Genomic DNA, 20,000 nt, shown 5'->3' with positions numbered 1-20,000 from the left:
AAGTGGCTGGGCCATTTTTTTTTTCGGGGTATTTCTTGAAGTCGCGTGAGGTTCTTTGCGAGTGCATGACGGTGATGTAGACTCGGGTCAGGTGGCATGACGTTTAAATGACGACTGCAAAGTCACACGAGGCTGTAGCTGATTTCATGACGTTGATGTAGAGTAACGTCAAGTTGTATGACGTTTAAATGACGACTGAAAAGTCACATGAGGTATATATATATATATATATATATATATTAATTATATATATATATAATATATATATATAATAGCCAGATTCCATGACGGTGATGTAGAGTCAGGTCAAGTGGCATGACGTTTAAATGACGTCTGAAAAGTCACATGAGGATATAGCAGATTCCATGACGGTGATGTAGAGTAAGGGCAAGTTACATGACGTTTAAATGAAGACTGAAAAGTCACACGAGGCTGTAGCAATTCATGACGTTGATGTAGAGTCAGGTCAAGTGGCATGACGTTTACATGACGTCTGAAGAGTCACATGAGGATACAGCAGATTTCATGACGGTGATGTGGATTAAGGGCAAGTTGCATGACGTTTAAATGACGTCTGAAAAGTCACACGAGTCTGTAGCTGATTTCATGACGTTACTGTAGAGTCAGGTCAAGTGGCATGACGTTTACATGACGACTGAAAAGTCACACGATGCTGTAGCTGATTCCATGACGTTGAAGTAGAGACGGGTCAAATGGCATGACGTTTAGTAACGTGACGTCTGAAAAGTCACATGAGAATATAGCAGATTCCATGAAGGTGATGTAGAGTAAAGCAAGGCGGCATGACGTTTATATGGAGTCCTGAAGGTGACATGTTTTAGTTTAGTCTAGGAAGTTCCTACTATGGGTTACAGAGACAGTGCAAGCACGTTTTTTTTGGCAATAACTCTGTAACGAACACTCGTATCAGAACGAGATTTTGCTATAGTGTATTACACCCAGTGCCGTAATTTATAAGGGTATCATGAATCACTAATTGTGAAGAATAAAGACACTTGTCCCTGTACCAAGAGGCAAAAACGCCATTAGCCAGAAATGGATACGAACACAACAGTAAAATGCTCCGCCTGCCTACTCTACCCCCACCTCCACCGCTTCTTCCTTCCCTCACCTTCCCTTCTCTCTCTCCGAAAGTTGCTTCAGTAAACTTATTTTGTATGATTTTTCTATCTATTTCTCTGTCTATCTATCTATCTATCTATCTATCTATCTAAAAATATATAATGTTGTTTATATCTAACGATCCAGTCGGTTGTTAGCTGCCAGTTGACTGATTTATTTATGCATTGAACCGCTCATCTCTCTCTCTCTCTCTCTCTCTCTCTCTCTCTCTCTCTCTCTCTCTCTCTCTCTGTGTGTGTGTGTGTGTGTGTGTGGTAGTGGTACCTACTATAAATGGTTATTAGAGTGAGAGATATCTAAATGTATGGTGGAGGAGTAAAATGATAGACACTATGATTTATGATTTACGGTAAAGTGACAGTTATATGTACATCGGTATAATCAAAGTTTTAACTCGAATGAATGTCCGGTAGAAAGGTTCAATTTTTATTTGTGACAGAGTAACTATAACCAGTTACCTATTCAAACCAATCTGAAGGCAATTGGCGGCTTTTTCATGGCTAAAAGAGTTGAAAAGTTGCGTGACCAACGAATTTCTGCAACCGTGCCGACAGTTACGTTCCGTGGTGGCTATATCTTCTTCACCTTCGTAATAAAAGTACTGTATTGCTGAGTCCGCATGAGAAGAAGGTAACCAAAAAACACAAGTATAACAGTCGCTTTACCATTAATCATAGTGTCTATCGTTTTACTGCTCCACCATACATTTAGATATCTCTCACTCTAATAACCATTTACAGTAGGTACCACTACTACAGAGAGAGAGAGAGAGAGAGAGAGAGAGAGAGAGAGAGAGAGAGATGAGCGGTTCAATGCATAAATAAATCAGTCAACTGACACCTAACAACCAACTGGATCGTTAGATATATACAACAATGTATATTATCAGATAGATAGATAGATAGAGAGAGAAATAGATAGAAAAATCATACAAAATAAGTTTACCGAAGCAACTTTCGGAGAGAGAGAAGGGAAGGTGAGGGAAGGAAGAAGGACGGGGGTGGCGGTGGAGGTGGGGGTAGAGGGTAGGCGGAGTTTTTTACTGTTGTGTTCGTATCCATTTCTGGCTAATGGCGTTTTTGCCTCTTGGTACAGGGACAAGTGTCTTTATTCTTCACAATTAGTGATTCATGATACCCTTATAAATTACGGCACTGGGTGTAATACACTGTAGTAAAATCTCGTTCTGATACGAGTGTTCGTTACAGAGTCATTGCCAAAAAAACGTGCTTGCACTGCCTCTGAAACCCATAGTAGGAACTTCCTAGACTAAACTGAAACAACATGTTACCTTCAGGACTCCATATAAACGTCATGCCACCTTGCTTTACTCTACATCACCGTCATGGAATCTGCTATATTCTCTGAAACCCATAGTAGTCATGTAACATGACGGTTCGAGTTTGTTGAAATAGCGGCGTTGATTATTGTTGTGAAGTGACATGACTTGTGTTCGCTCAGGTGAAGTGACATGGCGTTTTTCATTTACTCTGTTGGAGTGACGTGACGTTTTTGTTTACTCTGTTTAGACGACATGATGCGTTTGGTTTACTCTGGTTAGGTGACATGACGTTTTGGTTTACTCTGGTGAAGTTACATGGCGTTTCTCGTTTACTCTATTGGAGTAACTTTACTTTTTTTTCCTTTACTCTCTGAAGGTAACATGACGTTTTTGTTTACTCTGGTTAAGTGACATGATATGTTTGGTTTACTCTGGTTAGATAACATGACACTTTTGTTAACTGTGGTTAGGTGACAGGATGTTTACGGTTTACTCTGGTGAAGTGACATGGCATTTTTCGTTTACTCTACTGGGGTAACATGACTTTTTCGGTTCTATTTTTAGCAACATGACTTTTTTGTATACTCTGCTTAGGTAACATGACGTTTTTGTTTATGCGTTTGTGAATGTAGCCTGACTGTTGTAGTATGGTCAAGTAATACGACGATTTTAGCACAGTCTTCTGTAATAACATGACGTTTTGGATAAGGTGGCGTCGTTCGTGACATGTGGTGCAGTAACGTGAGGTTAATAACAGTTCAGCAAAGGAAAGTTGCTTATTAGTAGAGCTTGGTATTGAACAAAACATTATATCAGTCTTGCAAACTTCATTATGGTTCAATTTTCTTCGGAATATCAACATTGCATGCTACAGAGAGGATCTTTATTTGTAGCCACGTTCCGGCAACGCTTAGATGCAGTTGCGATCAAGTTGAAGGCGCGGTGTCCACTGGATATATTTTTTCTTTAGCTGAGGCATTGCATCGGCGAGAAACTGAAAATGATTTTATTGGCCAGAAGGAAAAGCTTCGTTTTGTTATTCCGTAGTTTTCTCTCCCCGCCTCGGGAAATGCTTCCTTGCTTTTTATTCTTTCAGAGGATCTGCGCCAAAATTAATTTCGCGTTCGTGTGATTATTTCTTATTTTTGTCCCCCGGGCCTAAAGAAATGCTTGCTCGCTTTCTTGTTAGGGCAGAGGCTCTGCACCAAGAGTAACTGTGCATTAGTATAGCTATTGGTGGAAACGCGGTCTTTCCTGTAGAGTTGAGAATATTTATTGTTTGAACATTATGGTATGTCTCGTCTTGAAATGCTTTTGACTTCACGTTTTTTACGTTCTTCTTGTGTTTGCTGCAGTTAGTGATAATGTACAATTTCGTGGTACGAGCCTTCAATAATCCCAAGGAAAGGATTTGTTGGCATTTCAGATCTGCGCAAGTTAGACCCAGTTTCATACCCAGTGCGGCTGAGGAGAGAGGGGCTCTGAATTATTGTTAGTTTTTCCACACACACACACACATGGCAGGGGGGGTTGGGTTGGGTTGGAGGCTATTGTTGAGCTTCCATTTTCGCTCTGAAACAGAATTTATATCGTTATTTTGTCCTCTACTTGTTGCTACCCTTCCCCACCGTCCATTACCTAAGGTCATTCGAAGCACGTGTTTCTAAACGGAAGGCCTTTGTTTCATAGCAGTTCAAATCTGCTTTCGCTTCTTAGAGCAGCAGGAGTGAGTTTGGGGGCCTTTGTTTAAAGTTTTTTTTTTTCCAAAGATATTAAAGTAACATTTTAAGATTGATCATCAAGACAGAAACAGGTTTCAAAAATGTTGGTCATAGTAGGATTTTTTAGCTGTCATTTTAAGCAAACACACGACCACACACACCTTTAGCACACACACACACACATACACACACACACACACACACACACACACACACACACACACCACACACACATATATATATATATATATATATATATATATATATATATATATATATATATATATATATATATATATTTGTGTGTGTATTAAGAAATTCTTCTGTTAAAACAGGATACGTATCAAGTATAAATGGCCCATTAAAACACTGGTTTAAAGCTAAGAACTATATTTCGGTGGACTAACTTCCCCTCTCATCAAGGACTTCCACCCTCATCAAGGGTGGAAATTAGCCCACCGAAATATATGTAGTCCTTTTTTTTAAACCAGTGTTTTAATGGGCCTTTAACAAATGCGATCTTGCAAGATACATTTAAACGTCGAGCAGTAATCCTGCTGGACGTGACTCGCCAAGAGCATGAACCCTAAAATAAATTGATAGCTTTAGAATACAAATCCTCCCTTTCTTGACAAGGTTTCTTTCCGTGATAGGTGTCTGTCTGAAGAGACAGTCCCATAATTCTTGGAAGAAAGCGGAAGACGCTAGTTAAAATACACTGAACTGACGAACTGAAATCTTAGTGTGTGTGTGTATATGTGTGTGTGTCTGTCTTCCTGCACGTGCTCGCTAAATGAAAGGTTTTCTTACTTCTGGATTGGGCAAAATGGCCCCCCTAATTGGCACATGAAGTCACTTCATGTTGAGGTCAATGGCATCCGCGCCTTCATTACTAAGGAATGTCGTGAAAATGGAAGAGTTCACGCTTCCCAACAGGATGAGAGAGTTACTGAATGGTTGGGATCCTGAGGCTCACATCACCTTTTCAAAACATGTTGTAAAAAATAAATAAATAAATAAATAAGTAATAATAATAATAATGAATATTGAATGTGCGTGGATGTGATGCAGAAGATAAAGATTACATGATGTCTGGTTTGTTTAAGGAGAGAGAGAGAGAGAGAGAGAGAGAGAGAGAGAGAGAGAGAGAGAGAGCTCTGTGGTTTGGCAGTGACGTATTTTCCTGTAGGATTGGCAAATTTCTTGGGAGTGAGATTGCTACCCCCTTTACCATAATTTTAACATAGTTGTAACTTTCCTTTACAGTCGAGTGTATATATGTCCATCTGTATAGTATACATAGAATATTAAAAAGATCATATGAGGCCAAATAGAAAGACAGCTAGACTTCAATCAACCAAGAGAGCAGGCAGGTTTTAGAAGCGGGTATTCAACAACTGACCATATCCATGTAATTGACCAGCTAAAGGAATAATCAACAGTGTGACAAACCACTAAGTATGGCATTTGTAGACTACGAGGAAGCTTTTGATTATGTCAAAACCTCAGCAGTAATGAAAGCCTTTCAAAAGCAAGGAGTAGCTGAATCTTATGTTAGAACGCATGAATATATCTATAGGGGAAGTACAGCAATCCTAAAACCATAATGACAGTGAGAAATTTCCGATTGAGAAAGGAGTTAGACAGGGAGACCCCATCTCTCCTAAATTATTCACAGCGTGCCTAGAAGAAGCTTTTAAGAATTTAGATTGGGATAATGTGGGAATTAACATTAATGGGGAATACCCTAACAACTTAAGATTTGCAGATGACATAGTTCTGCTCAGTGAATCAGGGTAGGAATTGGAAGTCATAGCAAAGGTGCCAAAGCTGTTGAGAGAAACTGATAAAAGGCTCAGAGATGAACACAAACTGCTTTTAGAAAAGGCATATGTTGCACACATCATTTATTGGTGTTGTGGTGTATTTTGCTCTGTTGTATGAAATTTTAAAGTTTTCTGATGACCTTTGTTGATGACAAGGACCCGTTTTACAATATCCGCAGACCAATATTATGGTCTTGTGTCGCTATTGTGTTTCTGTTGCTTATAAGAAACCATTATTAAGGTCACTATGGTAATCTTGATACCTAACAGGTATGCCTTAGCAAATAGAAATCACCATGAGCATAGTAGATTGCAGTTTATGTTGATGAAGTCCTTCAGCGAATATCAGTAAGTAGTAGGGTGCCACTACAGGGTAATGTTATGTCCCCTTTGCTGTTTGCTTATCTCATATATGTTCAGTGTAAAAAGTGCTCAGATATCTGAAGAGAAGTTTTAGATTAAAGAAATGATCAAAACTTTGTTTATAATACGCAAATGATACTGTTTTGAACTTAAGATAAATGTAAGAAAAGCAGAGCAGAAGCAACGAAGCGCCTTAGTGGCGTGGTCGTTATGGTCTTTGCCTGCCACCTCGGTGGCCGCGAGTTCGATTCTCGGGCATTCCATTGATGGGTCAGATATGTGTATTTCTGGTGGTAGAAGTTCATTTTCGACGTGGTTCGGAAGTCACGTAAAGCCGTTGTTTCCGTTGCTGAATAACCACTGGTTCCATGCAACGTCAAAACACAAAACAAACAAAAACAAACAAGCAGTGAGGGCACAGTAGACACAAAAGGACAAAATAACGCAAAATAAAGAAAGTGTTAATGAGGCTAAAACTTCGAAATATTTAAGAACAGTGGTATCCAGGAAGGTGGCGTGCGGTTTCCCTCGTGATGGACTTCGGACTTCGGTGTAAGACAAACAAAAGCAAATCACACAATGGGCTGGCCGCGAATAAAGTTTAGAAATCAAATACCCTTAAACAGCCAGTGCAGTCTGAATGGCAGCGGGGCCTCGCTTCACAGATTTTGTTCTTTTTTTTTTCGATTCGAGAATAAAAGCTTTTAAGGTGATTATGAAGGGGTCGGATTGCTTGCTACAGGATGGAAGTGCAAAGTGACACCATAATGGAAAACGCCGAAGCTCCATATGTAGGAGAGATTGTGATGGAAGGGAGATGGAGACGACTTGGACAAGTCTGTCACAAAAGCGATTGTGGAGAATTGCACGCGATAATGGACGATTAATTAAGTGGTTAGTAGAACCTGACCCTTTTGAACGAAAACTGCGAAATGGTAGGCTGCGGATAAGTGAGAGATTCGTAGAATTGCAACTAATGAAAAGTCGTGTGAAGAGGAATCTTACAAGTTTGTTTTTTCTCGGCTTTGTTGAAGGCGATGATGAATGATGATCATGATGATTGGATAGTGAAACAGGGGTAGAGGCGGGATACAGTCCATGCCTGTTTCTAACGCCGGCAACGCAGGTGCTACGACACATGTGTTGAAGCATAAACATTTTTTTGGGAAGAGCCATTCTCGGGCGATTTCAATCCAAACACGGGAGAGGAAGAGTGGAAGAGCACACAGAACGTGTGTGTGTGTACGCATTACATCGGCAGGTTGATGATCCCTTTCACACACACACACACACACAACACACACACACACACACACATATATATATATATATATATATATATATATATATATATATATAATATATATATATATATTGGCTGGTAAAAATGTTCTGTTACAACAGAATTCCATCTAATAAAAGAAGCCCATAAAAACGCCAAAATATAGATAGTATTGTACTGTATTTCTTACTTACTTTTCTATATATGGCGGTTTTATGAGCTCATAATATATATATATATATATATATATATATATATATATATATATATATATATATATATATATATATATATACATATATATATATATATACATATATATATATATAAAATTGTACCTATATTCCTATATTGCCGGATTGCCTGAGACCGATTGGTAGCTGTCATTCAGTAGCAACCGCCATCGTTTGGTTGCTTTCCCCACCTGTGCATGATTCGGTTGCCGTTTGCACCAGGTGTTTTACGGCATTCATCATCAGGTACACGAAAGTGTAGTTGATTCTAAAATTGGTGTCATTGTTTTCATTATTATTTTTCCTTCGGAACGGCCATTTTCCTATTTCAAGCAAGTCGGTTGCCATTATGTCTTCTTTTTTAGATTGTTGATTTTTTATTTTCCAAATTTTTATCGAAGGTAAACTGATGAAGTTAAGTTAAGTATATGTTAGTTTAACCAGACCACTGAGCTGATTAACAGCTTATTAGATAGAGAAATTAGTTTCTAATCACCAGAAACAAATTCCTCTGATAGTTTCTAATCACCAGAAACAAATTCCTCTGATTCCTTGTTGGCAGAGCGGGGAATCGAATAGTACACTGATGGTGTGACACGGGTTCCCAAAGTGCCAGTCGATTTGGTAGGTGAGTGGAGATTCGGAAAAGTGAGAGAACAAGAAGGCGAGACGAGCCCTTGGCGTGAAGACGTTGAAATGTAAGTCATTATTCATCACCATGCTTCTTAAGCTGTGGCCAGTCGTATTCAGAAGAAAGTAGGTGACATTTGAATGAAGATGAAATATCGAAGAAATAGAATAATATAATTGATTGACATGAATCAGTTTGGAAATAGATTAGTTAAAAAGTACTTTTATTTCTTCCAACGCCGGAGAGTTTGTTTGATAAAGATAATAGTATTTTGTTCCTCTAAATTCATGCATTGCATCCTTGTACCTTCAGTTTTGGTAATGGTAATAATAATAATAATAATAATAATAATAATAATAATAATAATAATAATAATAATAATAATAAAGAAAACTATTTACAAATTAAATGCACCTGATGCAGTAATATCTTTCAATAATAATAATCATCATAATAATCCAGTTTGTATTGAAAATAATGGCTATTTCAGCCGCGTATATTTTGTATAGAAGTTTCTCTATTCTTCGTATTATTGACTTTTCTTCTGTACGCAAATTGGCTATTAAAACACCAAATGGGGGATTCATGTCATGTTGTTATTGTTATTATTATTATTATTATTTTTTTTTTTTTTTTGCTCTATCACAGTCCTCCAATTCGACTGGGTGGTGGATTTATAGTGTGGGGTTCCGGGGTTGCATCCTGCCTCCTTAGGAGGTCCATCACTTTCCTTAACTAGTGTTGCCGTTTCTAGGATCACCTCTTCTTGCATGCAGTCCTGGAGCTACTTCAGCGTCTAGTTTTTCTAGATTCCTTTTCAGGGATCTTGGGATCGTGCCTAGTGCTCCTATGATTATGGGTACGATTTTCACTGGCATATCCCATATCCTTCTTATTTCTATTTTCAGATCTTGATACTTATCCATTTTTTCCCTCTCTTTCTCTTCAACTCTGGTGTCCCATGGTATTGCGACATCAATGAGTGATACTTTCTTCCTGACTTTGTCAATCAACGTCACGTTCTGGTCTGTTTGCACGTATCACCCTATCCGTTCTGATACCATAGTCCCAGAGGATCTTTGCGTGATCGTTTTCTATCACTCCTCAGGTTGGTGCTCGTACCACTTATTACTGCAAGTATTATTATATTAGTATTATTATTATTGTATTATTATTATTATTATTATATTATTATTATTTTATTATTATATTATTCAAAATACAGAAATAAAATTATATCATTATGTGTTGGCTGTTAAAAGGAGACCTACTTCAAAATAACTATTGCTAGAATCTTGCCAAGGTTAGAAGATTCAAAATATAATCGTAATTACTGGGGAGGGAGAGAGAGAGAGAGACATAAGAAAAATTTTATATGGGACAATCATTACAGTAACCTCTTGTATTGTGCATTCATACATTCACCTGGTGCTCGAGAGAGAGAGAGAGAGAGAGAGAGAGAGAGAGAGAGAGTAGAGAGAGAGAGAGAGAGAGAGCGAGAGAGAGAGAGAGAGGATAGTTGGGGCCTGACTGCTGTCGACTGATATTCGAAAAGGAAACTGAGGGAACATTAAATCTCAACAACACCTGCGTACAAAGCACAGTCCGATCGGTGATTAAGTTTGCTAGATTTAGCATTCGCAGGTGTTTCCACAACAAAGGTGAAGTTAGTTAGTTTGTTGACCCCCACCCTACCCCCGAACCCCTGCCCCAGCTTTTTTGCTGCCGTCAAATTCGTTTTTACCGGACGAATTCCGTCACGAACAGAGCCAGCGGGGGAAATGACTTTTCTCGTTACAAATCCAGATCTAGGAATGAATTGCTCTCTCTCTCTCTCTCTCTCTCTCTCTCTCTCTCTCTCTCTCTCTCTCTCTCTCTCTCTCTCTCTCTCAAACGAGGGATTCGCGTTCATTCCCTGGTCCACTCGAAGACGAGACTGGTATGTGAACGGCTTTCTGAGAATGTATATGATTATGTATGCCTGATTGTTTGGCTGTACATGTGTTTGTGTGTGTGTATATATATATATATATATATATATCTATATAATATATATATATATATATACATACACATACATATTTATCAATTGGTGGCCAGACTTTTGGACTCCGAGATCTACCCTTAAGTCTGAAACTCTTTTACGATTTACCACACTACATAATCACTTATTATTACGCGGGGAAAAAATCAAATAGCGCCATTGTACGGTAAAACACGAGTACAAGTTGTCTCACTTAAATATATATATATATATATATATATATATATATATAATAATATATATATCATATATATAATATCATGTATGCTTGTGTTTTTGTTTATTTATATACGATTGTGGGGGAACGGCAATCGACCAGACATGTGGCCGCCGCTATCGACCGTTTGGCCACCTCTGGTATGTATAAATATGCAGATATATATCGTTTGCGGTTTCATGAGCATAAGCAATAACGACAGTAGTATTCGCTCCAGGCTTTGATTGAGTGTTTTTTCTTTCACGCGGAGAATTCCTAAGGCTCCTGCGGAATCACCAAGTAGTTGTTTGGAATACAACCTTTGTTCTCTAAGGTCCACAATCATATACTGATGAAGGCAGTAGTAAAAATTTTTTCATAAAACTATGTAAAAGCCTTCGAACCCTGCGCTTTTACATAGTTTTATAAAATTTTATACTACTGCTTCCAGCAAAGTATTATTGTGAACCTTAAAGACCATTACTATAGTAACTTCACATCACCCGTGCATTTAATGTGTAGGCCCGTCCCTTACGACGGTCCTGATTGGCTGTGGATAAGCCAATCTTTCAGGAGAGGTGGAACATACATCCTGCCTATCTGAACTCTCGAGAGAGACTGAGGGTTTCCAGCCCTGTGACTGGCTTATCAACAGCCAGTCAGGAGCGTCGTAAGGGACTGGCCTAGACGTCAAATGCACGGTTGGTGTGAATCTACCATAGTGCCCTCGTCATTGAGATTGCTACCCATTAAAGAAGAAATATTAATAATGTAACTAAAAAGAAATTTTAATAATAAAACTAAAACGGACAACCATACTAAGAACATCCTTCGTGGTCGATTTGAGATCGTCATTTAAACTTTTCATTGATTCTTCTCTGAGGGCCGTTTCAAGTCTTTTTAGTTCACTGCAAAAGAAATCTATTGAGGTGGTTATTTGTCTGTCCGTTCGCACTTATTGCATCCGCCCTCAGATCTTAAAAGCGACTGAGGCTAGAGGGCTGTGAATTGTTATGTTGATCATCCACCCTCAAATCATCAGACATACTAAATTGCAGCCCTCTAACCTCAGTAGTTTTTTTTTTTTATGTCATTTAAGGTTAAATTCAACCATTATCGTGCGTTTAGCAACGCCATAGGACATGCCGCCACCGGGCCTTGGCTAAAAGTTTCATGGGCCGCAGTTCGTACAGCGTAATGCGCTGTACAAAAAACTCGATTCATTTTACTTTTTTTATGATCGATTAATTATCATCGTGGCCAAATCCTCGGGAGAAGAGCCCATTGCAATACTTTGCATCGCATTGCTTCTCATTTGTTTGAGTTAGTCTAAACGGATGTGGTGCTTTTTGTTAGCGTCTTCTTGTAGAAGAGGGAAAACTGATGGTGTTGTAAACTGGTTCCCTGGTAATGACCAGAGCTTGATTTGCGCTGCCGATATCTATCCAACTGGATATTGAGCAAATGAGCTTCCGCCAATCACGATCGCTCCGAGCGAAAAGAGCCACTGGGATTTACCGTCAGATTGAAATATAAAAAACTATACTTTTCATGACTTTCCAGTGGACACGTGTTGCATCGTTTGCAGGGTGTTATTTTCTGGTAATTTAGATCAGCCACTTGAGTTGGTTTGCACATGAAAATATCAAGTTAACAGAAGTTTCGGGAACGGGAAAAGTGAATTTAGTGATAGTATCAGAATTATTACTACTGCCCTAGGTGAATCAGATAATAGTTGAGGGTTTGTGGTTCCAGACCGTTGTTCAGAAACACTGCTCAGATAGATGTTGCTTACGATTTCTGTTAGATGTATTTTGAGTTTGATTTAGGTGTTTGGTTTTTTGGGAATGTAGGCTTTACTTAAGGTTCTTTGCAGCGTCCCTTTGGCCCCTAGCTGCAACCCCTTTCATTCATTTTCCTTTACCTCTGTTCATATTCTCTTTCTTCCATCCTATACTTTCCACCCTCTCCTGAAAATTGATTCATAGTGCAGCTGCTTTGAGTTTTACCTGCTGTTACGCCTTTCAGACCTTTTTACTGTCATTTTCTGTTTCAGCGCTGAATGGCCACATAGGTCCCAGGGCTTGGCCTTTGGCCTAAATTTTATATTATGTTGTTTGGGAAAAGGTAGTAAGGGTTGTAAGGGTTGCCTTTGCTACTGATTCCAGTGGGTGCCTGTGGGTTGTGGTTGACAAAAGGTTGTGTCAAGTGCCTTCCTTGAGGTTCGTGATTTTGGCAAAGAGGTTTATTTTTTACTTTAATAACAAAGATGCTGTCCAGCAGTAGGTTACTTTTGAGAAAATATTTGGAAATAACATCCTTTACCAAGTGAGTGTCCCGTAATAGATTTGGTTCTGTTGAAAGCAGAGTCGGGTTACTAAATTCACACCTGGTCTCGTCCTAACTTACTGAGGTTCTTGAACACCTGCCTGTTGGGATTAGGAACTTGTATATATATATATATAGTATATGTATATATATATATATATTATATATATGTTATATATTATATATATATATATATTATATAGGATATATATCTATATATATATCTATATATATATAGATATATATATATATACTATATATATTATATCTATATATATATCTATAAAAAAAAAAAAAAAAAAAAAAAAGCTCCTTGACGATGTCTGAATAAAGACGAAAGCGCTTGGATTCCTGACTATCATTTCCCGTGGTATTCGCTTATATATATATATATATATATATATATATATATATATATATATATATATATATATATATATCTTTATATATATAGATATATATATGTATATATATATATACTATATATATATATATATATATATATATATATATATATATATATATATATATATATATCTATATATATAGATATATATCTATATATATATATATAATATATATATATATATATATATATATAATCTTCCCTTCCCCCATCTTGAGTTTCACTTTTACGTAGCTTTATCTCCATTTTAAGTCGCAACATTTATGTCCCCCCCCATTTGCGTATCATTTTCAAAACCACTTATCTTTCGCCCACCCATCGATTCTGACACAGCAATCCCCCAGATTGTCTTGGCAAGTTCCCAAAATTCATCCCTCGTCAAGTGCTCGATACAAAGGACTCTAGGTCCTTGAGTCAAGACGGATGTCTTTAAAAACTGTTATTACGCACGAAAGGGCGGCTATCACTTCCCAGGCTGCGTCCAACAGGTATAGAAGCAATTGCTCCCAGTGCGGGAAGTGTCGAGGTAACCTCCGAGATTTGTGAACTTCGTTTGCCAAGTTCTAATGTCAAGGTTCTCCCCCAAGGCCGACAGACGACCACGAGTTTATTCAGTTTATTGAAACTGTTACTGAAATCCTTAGACAAGAACATTGTTGAGAGCACCATTGATCGTTCAAGTGTCACCCTGCGGTAGACATAAACCTTTCTTCAGCCCCTAGCTGCAGCACCTTTCTTGCCTTTTACTCTACCTCCGTTCATATTCTCTATCTTCCATCGTATTTTCCACCCACTCCTAACAATTGCTACGTAGTGCAAATGCTTTGAGGTTTTCCTCCTGTTATGCCTTTCAAACCTTTTCCACTCTTAAATTTCCTCTTCAGCGCTGAATGACCTCATAGGTCCCAGCGCTTGGCCTTTGTCCAAAATTCTATATGCCCCATAAACCCCCCCAAATCAGTGATGGAATTGAATAAGAATAAATCGCATTATTTACATTTGCATCTCTCTCTCTCTCTCTCTCTCTCGTCTCTCTATATATATATATATATATAGTATATATATATAGATATATATATATATATATATATATATATATATATATATATATTGTATGTATATATATATATATATATATTGTATATATATATATATATTTATATATATTAATATATACGAATACACACACACACACACACACACACACACACACCCACACACACACACACACACCATATATATATATATATAGATATATATATATATAGATATAATATATATATATAATATATTTATATTTATATTTATATATATATTATATATATATTTATATATATTACATATAATACGAATACACACACACACACCTATTATACTATATATATATATATATATATATATATATATATATATATATATATATATATATATATTACATATAATACTAATACACACACACACCGCCTATATATATATATGTATATATTATATATATATAGATTATATATAGAGAGAGATAGAGAGAGAGAGAGAGAGAGAGAGAGAGAGAGAGCCCTACATCAAGTAATGCAGAAGGAAACAGAAGAAAGGCCGAGAAGCAGACAGGTCAAGAAATAAAGAGCGAGAGAAAGAGGAGTGGCGTCAAGTCAGGAGTAATTTGTACGACCAGGTGTCTGAAGAGGCAAAAAGTCACACCTGTGTATCAGGCAGTTGTTTTTCTGACTCCCGTGGCCGGGGGGGGTGGGGGGCGGATGCCCACCGATGCCCTCATCTATCATTCCCCGAGAGTGTAAGTTGATATTAGTTATTATTATTATTATTATTAGTAGTAGTAGAGTAGTATGTAGTAGTATTACTATTATTATTATTATTATTACTATTATTATTATTCAGAAGGTGAACCCTATTCATGTGGAACTATCAAGCAACTAAGACGAGATAAAGGCAAATCCAGAAAGAAGAGATCCCCTTATTAACGAAGATAAAATGATAGATTAATAGATTAACAAACAGATAAAAACGTTTTAAATTGCAAGGGGAATAGTATTATTATTATTATTATTGTATCGCACCTACACCTGAACTTCTGGGGAGAAGTTCCAATAGCACGACTTCCTCTGGGAGGCTGTTCCAACGTCCTATGGTGTGAGGAATGAAGGACCTTTCAAAGGAACTGCGTGGGAAGTTCGACACCGAGAATATGAACTGCATATTGGTGCCGCTGTTCGGCGAATCTGATCGCTCTCGGCAGGTAAAGGGAATTAGGGACCAGTAGTTTGTTTGTTTGTATGGTGTTTTGACGTTGCATGGAACCAGTGGTTATTCAGCAACGGGACCAACGGCTTTACGTGACTTTCGAACCACGTCGAGAGTGAACTTCTATCACCAGAAATACACATCTCTCACTCCTCAATGGAATGGCCGAGAATCGAACCCGCGACCACCGAGGTGAGAAGCAAACACCAAACCAACCACGCCACTGAGGCGCTATAGGGACCAGTAGTGAATGTGAAAGGATCTCTTCTTGAAAAACAAACTACGAAACAGTGACAAACAAGAGACCATCCGTCGATGGTATGATGCTATTAGGAAGCTGAAACCTAGCGCTGCGAATCACGCGTCAATTAGCGACCAAAGTACAGGGTGTCCATAAAGCCTCAGTACCATTCTGAGCAATAAATATCTGTAATGGTACTGGGACTTTATGGACACCCTGTATCATAATTTAACCACTTTTTTTTTGTTACAAATTTATCAGATAACTAACATGACAGGGATGAGTTAATATCGATTCCAAGTACAGCAGCGGAATTCGTAATGCATTTGCACAGCAGGATAAGAATCAATTCAAGTCTGTATTGATAGCAGAATGGTTCAGTCGCTTTCGTCTCTCGTGAAGCCCAAAAACTCACTTGTCCCATATCATTTCCTTTGAAAATATTATCAAGGCAAGCGAAAATCGCTATTAAGGGAGGAATATATATGTACCACACCCACACACCACAAATATTATATATATATAATATAATATAATTATATATATATATATATATTATATATATTTGTGTGTGTGTGTGTGTGTGGTGTGTGCGTGTCTGTTCTTGCGTGAAGTGAGCTTTTGTTTATACAGGATCCCTACAACTCTCGCTTTTGCAGTTTTTGACGTTTTAGTCTTAATTATTTTTTCAAATTAAAAATTCAAGAATCATTTTCTTATACCACGAAAATTTTCGTTCTTTATTTATCACGATGTCATCCAAGTCATCTAAGTTATCGTTGTCATAAAAAAAATCAGTTAGAAAGTCAAGAATATTTTTCATGATTACATGGGACGTTTATTCTTTACATTAGTTACAGAACCTTATCACAAAAAATCAGTTTTTTAACATTCTTATTACGGTACCATCCATCGATGGCCATCGTTTTTGTGACGACAGTCTACATAAATCAATCGAGCAGAGTCATTATTTAGTTAATACAAAAGATAGTGGAGACTATGGTCAAGATTTGGCCCCTGCTAGACAGTACTTCTTTCCACTTAAGATTGAATTGGCAGTACTTCTCTCTACTTGAGGTTGAATTGACAGTACTTCTCTCGACTTAACATAGAATTTAAGATTGAAGTGACAGTATTTTTCACTTCAGATTGAATTAACTTTACTTCTCACGACTTGAGATTGAATTGACATTACTTCTTACGATTTGAGATTGAATTGACAGTACTTCTCACCACTAAGATTGAATTGACCGTACTTTTCACTTCAGGTTGAAATGGCATTACTTCTCACGATTTGAGATTGAATTGACAGTGCTTCTCACCACTTAAGGTTGAATTGACAGTACTTCTCACGACAGGATTGAATTCACTCGTGTGTCCTAGAAATCTTTCCCAAAAAGACGACGACCACCTAACCCCCCCCCCCAAAAAAAAAAGAAAAAAAAACCTAAGTGGAAAAAAACAAAGATAACCCTGACTTAGGGACGTGTGAACTAAATGTAGAATTGTAAATCTATAGCAAAAAATTTATGATGCACTTACTTCCGAGCGGCCATGTGGCACTGAGGTTCAATGATTAGAAGGAAAAAACTGCACTTCAAGTTTTATGTGAGCTCAGTAAGTTGGTCTGCGTACATTTTTCTCCCCTGAAACAAAAGGGCTGCTGTATTATTATCAACAGGAGGAGGAGGTTGGACCTTGAACAAAGTCCTCTGACGAATGTTAAGTATGGAGAGAGAGAGAGAGAGAGAGAGAGAGAGAGAGAGAGAGAGAGAGAGAGACCAATGCGTACCCAAGATTTACGTCCATTAAAAGAAGAAAAAAAAATAAACCGTTCCAGGATGGGATCGTGGTACATTGTTGCCATAGAACAGAGCGCAGTGCGTAGCGAACAAAGGAATCCTTTGTTTACGTAACCACCACAGAAGGTTGGCTACAGATTATAAAGCCCCATTTTGAAAACAGTCACAACAAAGACCAAAAGTGTCATTTAATTTCCCATGCGAACGGTTCCTGTGCGAGCTTATGCAATTATCAGGTAAGGGAACTTTTCTATAAAGAAAAGAAAATAAAAAAAATATAATAAAAGTTCCTTAAAAAAAGAAAGTTTCTTAAAAAAAGAAAGGAAGTTTCTGGAAGTTCCGTAAAAAAGTAAGTTCCTTAAAAAAGAAAGGAAGTTTCTTAAAAAAAGAAAGGAAGTGCCTTAAAAAAGAAAGGAAGTGCCTTAAAAAAGAAAGGAAGTTCCTCAAAAAAAGAAGCAAGTTCCTTAATAAAAGAAAGGAAGTTCCTTTAAAAAGAAAGGATATTCCTTAAAGAAAAGAAAGGAAGTTCCTTAAAAAAAAAGAACGGAAGTTTCCTTAAAAAAAGAAGGACTTTCTTAAAAAAAGAAAGGTCATTCCTTAAAAAAAGAAAGTAAGTTCCTTAAAGAAAAGAAAGGAAGTTCCTTAAAAAAAAAAAAAAAGGAATTTGAATAAAAATCTAGTCATTTAAAATTTTTGAATTGTGACTGTCTGGAAGTGAATATGCTCACTAAGCCTGTCTGTATTTCCCATGAAATTCCAGCACAAGACAGGAGTGATTCCTCGTGATAGTTTACTCTACTCTGGTCACATCCTTTCCGCTGTAGATCTTAGCAACTGTGTGAAAGACACAAACGAGTCAAGGCAGCGAAACGAAGCGTCGTCCTTCGCCCAAAGGCTAAACAAGACTTCACTCAGAGAGAGAGAGAGAGAGAGAGAGAGAGAGAGAGAGAGAGAGAGAGAGACTTGAGTGTGTATCGTCCGCAGAGCTGGCAGAGAATTCCAATGACATTGCATTTTTCGTATGGCTGCTTCCCCCAGTGACTTTTTCGACCCCGTCTGAAGGGTTTCGGCGAAATGGCCGCTTGGTAACGTCTGCTCTGCCAGAAGGTTGCAAGTCATAGTATTGCAAGCCTTGATGATGGCCGGTGCTCTGTCGCGGGCGGGCCTTCCGCCCTCGTCTTGGCCTGCCGCCACCTCTCGGTCGCCGCGAGTTCGGTTCTCCAGCATTCCATTGATGGGTCAGAGATGTGCATTTCTGGTGATGGAAGTTCACTCTCGACGTGGTTCGGGAGTCACGTAAAGCCGTTGGTCCCGTTGCAGAATAACCACTGGTTCCATGCAACGTCAAAACACCATACAAACAAACATTGCTGTCAATAAGGCTGATAGGTTGTATTACAAGTTCCTAAGAATTAGGTTTTTGGATGAGGCTGCAAGCCCCCATACCTACCATGCCATTGTAGATCTTGTTCTTTGCTCTCCCTTCCCGGATCTCACGCTCCCTTGTCGGTTGATGCCCATTGTATCTGAAAGCAAGCAAGAAAAAAAAAATATATATATATACACCCACCCAATGTACACTTATATACAAACACAAAACGTATGACTACGGTGGCATGTTTGACTGAGTCGTGTTTGAAACGCTCATCCCCGGCCCATGAAGCTTTCAGCCACGGCCTGGTGGTGGCCTGTGTTGTAGGCACCTACACACGTGCCAGACGCACGATCATGGCTAACTTTAACCTTAAATGAAATCAAAGTTACCGAAGCTACAGGGCTGCAATTTGATATGTTTGATGATTGGAGGGTGGATTATCAACACACCAATTTGCAGCCCTCTAGCCGTAGAAGTTTTTAAAATCTGAGGGCGGACAGGAAAAGTGCGGACGGACAGACAAATAGCCGTCTCAGTAGATTTCTTTTACAGAAAACTAAAAGCTGTTATAATGTTGGGATGATAACCTTTATTGTGTGTGTGTGTGTGTGTGTGTATTATTGTGGGAAAGTCCACTTTGGTCTGTCATTGGTTTCTTTTGCCTTCTCATCTTAGGGAGTGAAAGACAATAGCTTATATACCCTTTTCATTTGATCTGGATGCTCTGCAACCAACCCGGCGCTGCCCAGGATAACTCTGAAGGACAACCCATACATTTAAACTCGCTCTCTCTCTATCTCTCTCTTCTTCTGGTTCTTCTCCTCCCAAACACCCCCTCTACTCTATCTCTCTCTCTCTCTCTCTCTCTCTC

At 38.2% G+C, this 20,000-nt stretch overlaps 1 protein-coding gene across 3 annotated transcripts in view; it reads left to right on the top strand.

Annotated features, from left to right (window-relative positions):
• LOC135202299 (ecdysone-induced protein 75B-like) overlaps positions 1-20,000 on the top strand; it is a 334,911-nt gene that overhangs the window by 227,976 nt on the left and 86,935 nt on the right. Inside the window, exon 1 of one of the 3 annotated variants that reach the window (XM_064231619.1) lies at positions 15,329-15,706. The exons of the other annotated variants lie outside the window; for them this stretch is intronic. Within the exon in view, the coding sequence (XP_064087689.1) occupies positions 15,608-15,706 (99 nt within the window). The 5' untranslated portion in view covers positions 15,329-15,607. Of the gene's footprint in view, positions 1-15,328; positions 15,707-20,000 lie in introns of those variants that run through there. 3 annotated transcript variants of the gene reach the window in all.

The sequence above is a fragment of the Macrobrachium nipponense genome, chromosome 30 (genome assembly GCF_015104395.2).
Source record: "Macrobrachium nipponense isolate FS-2020 chromosome 30, ASM1510439v2, whole genome shotgun sequence".
Lineage (NCBI taxonomy): Eukaryota > Metazoa > Arthropoda > Malacostraca > Decapoda > Palaemonidae > Macrobrachium > Macrobrachium nipponense.
Note: the sequence above shows the minus strand (reverse complement) of the source record. Positions and strands in the feature narration are given on the sequence as shown.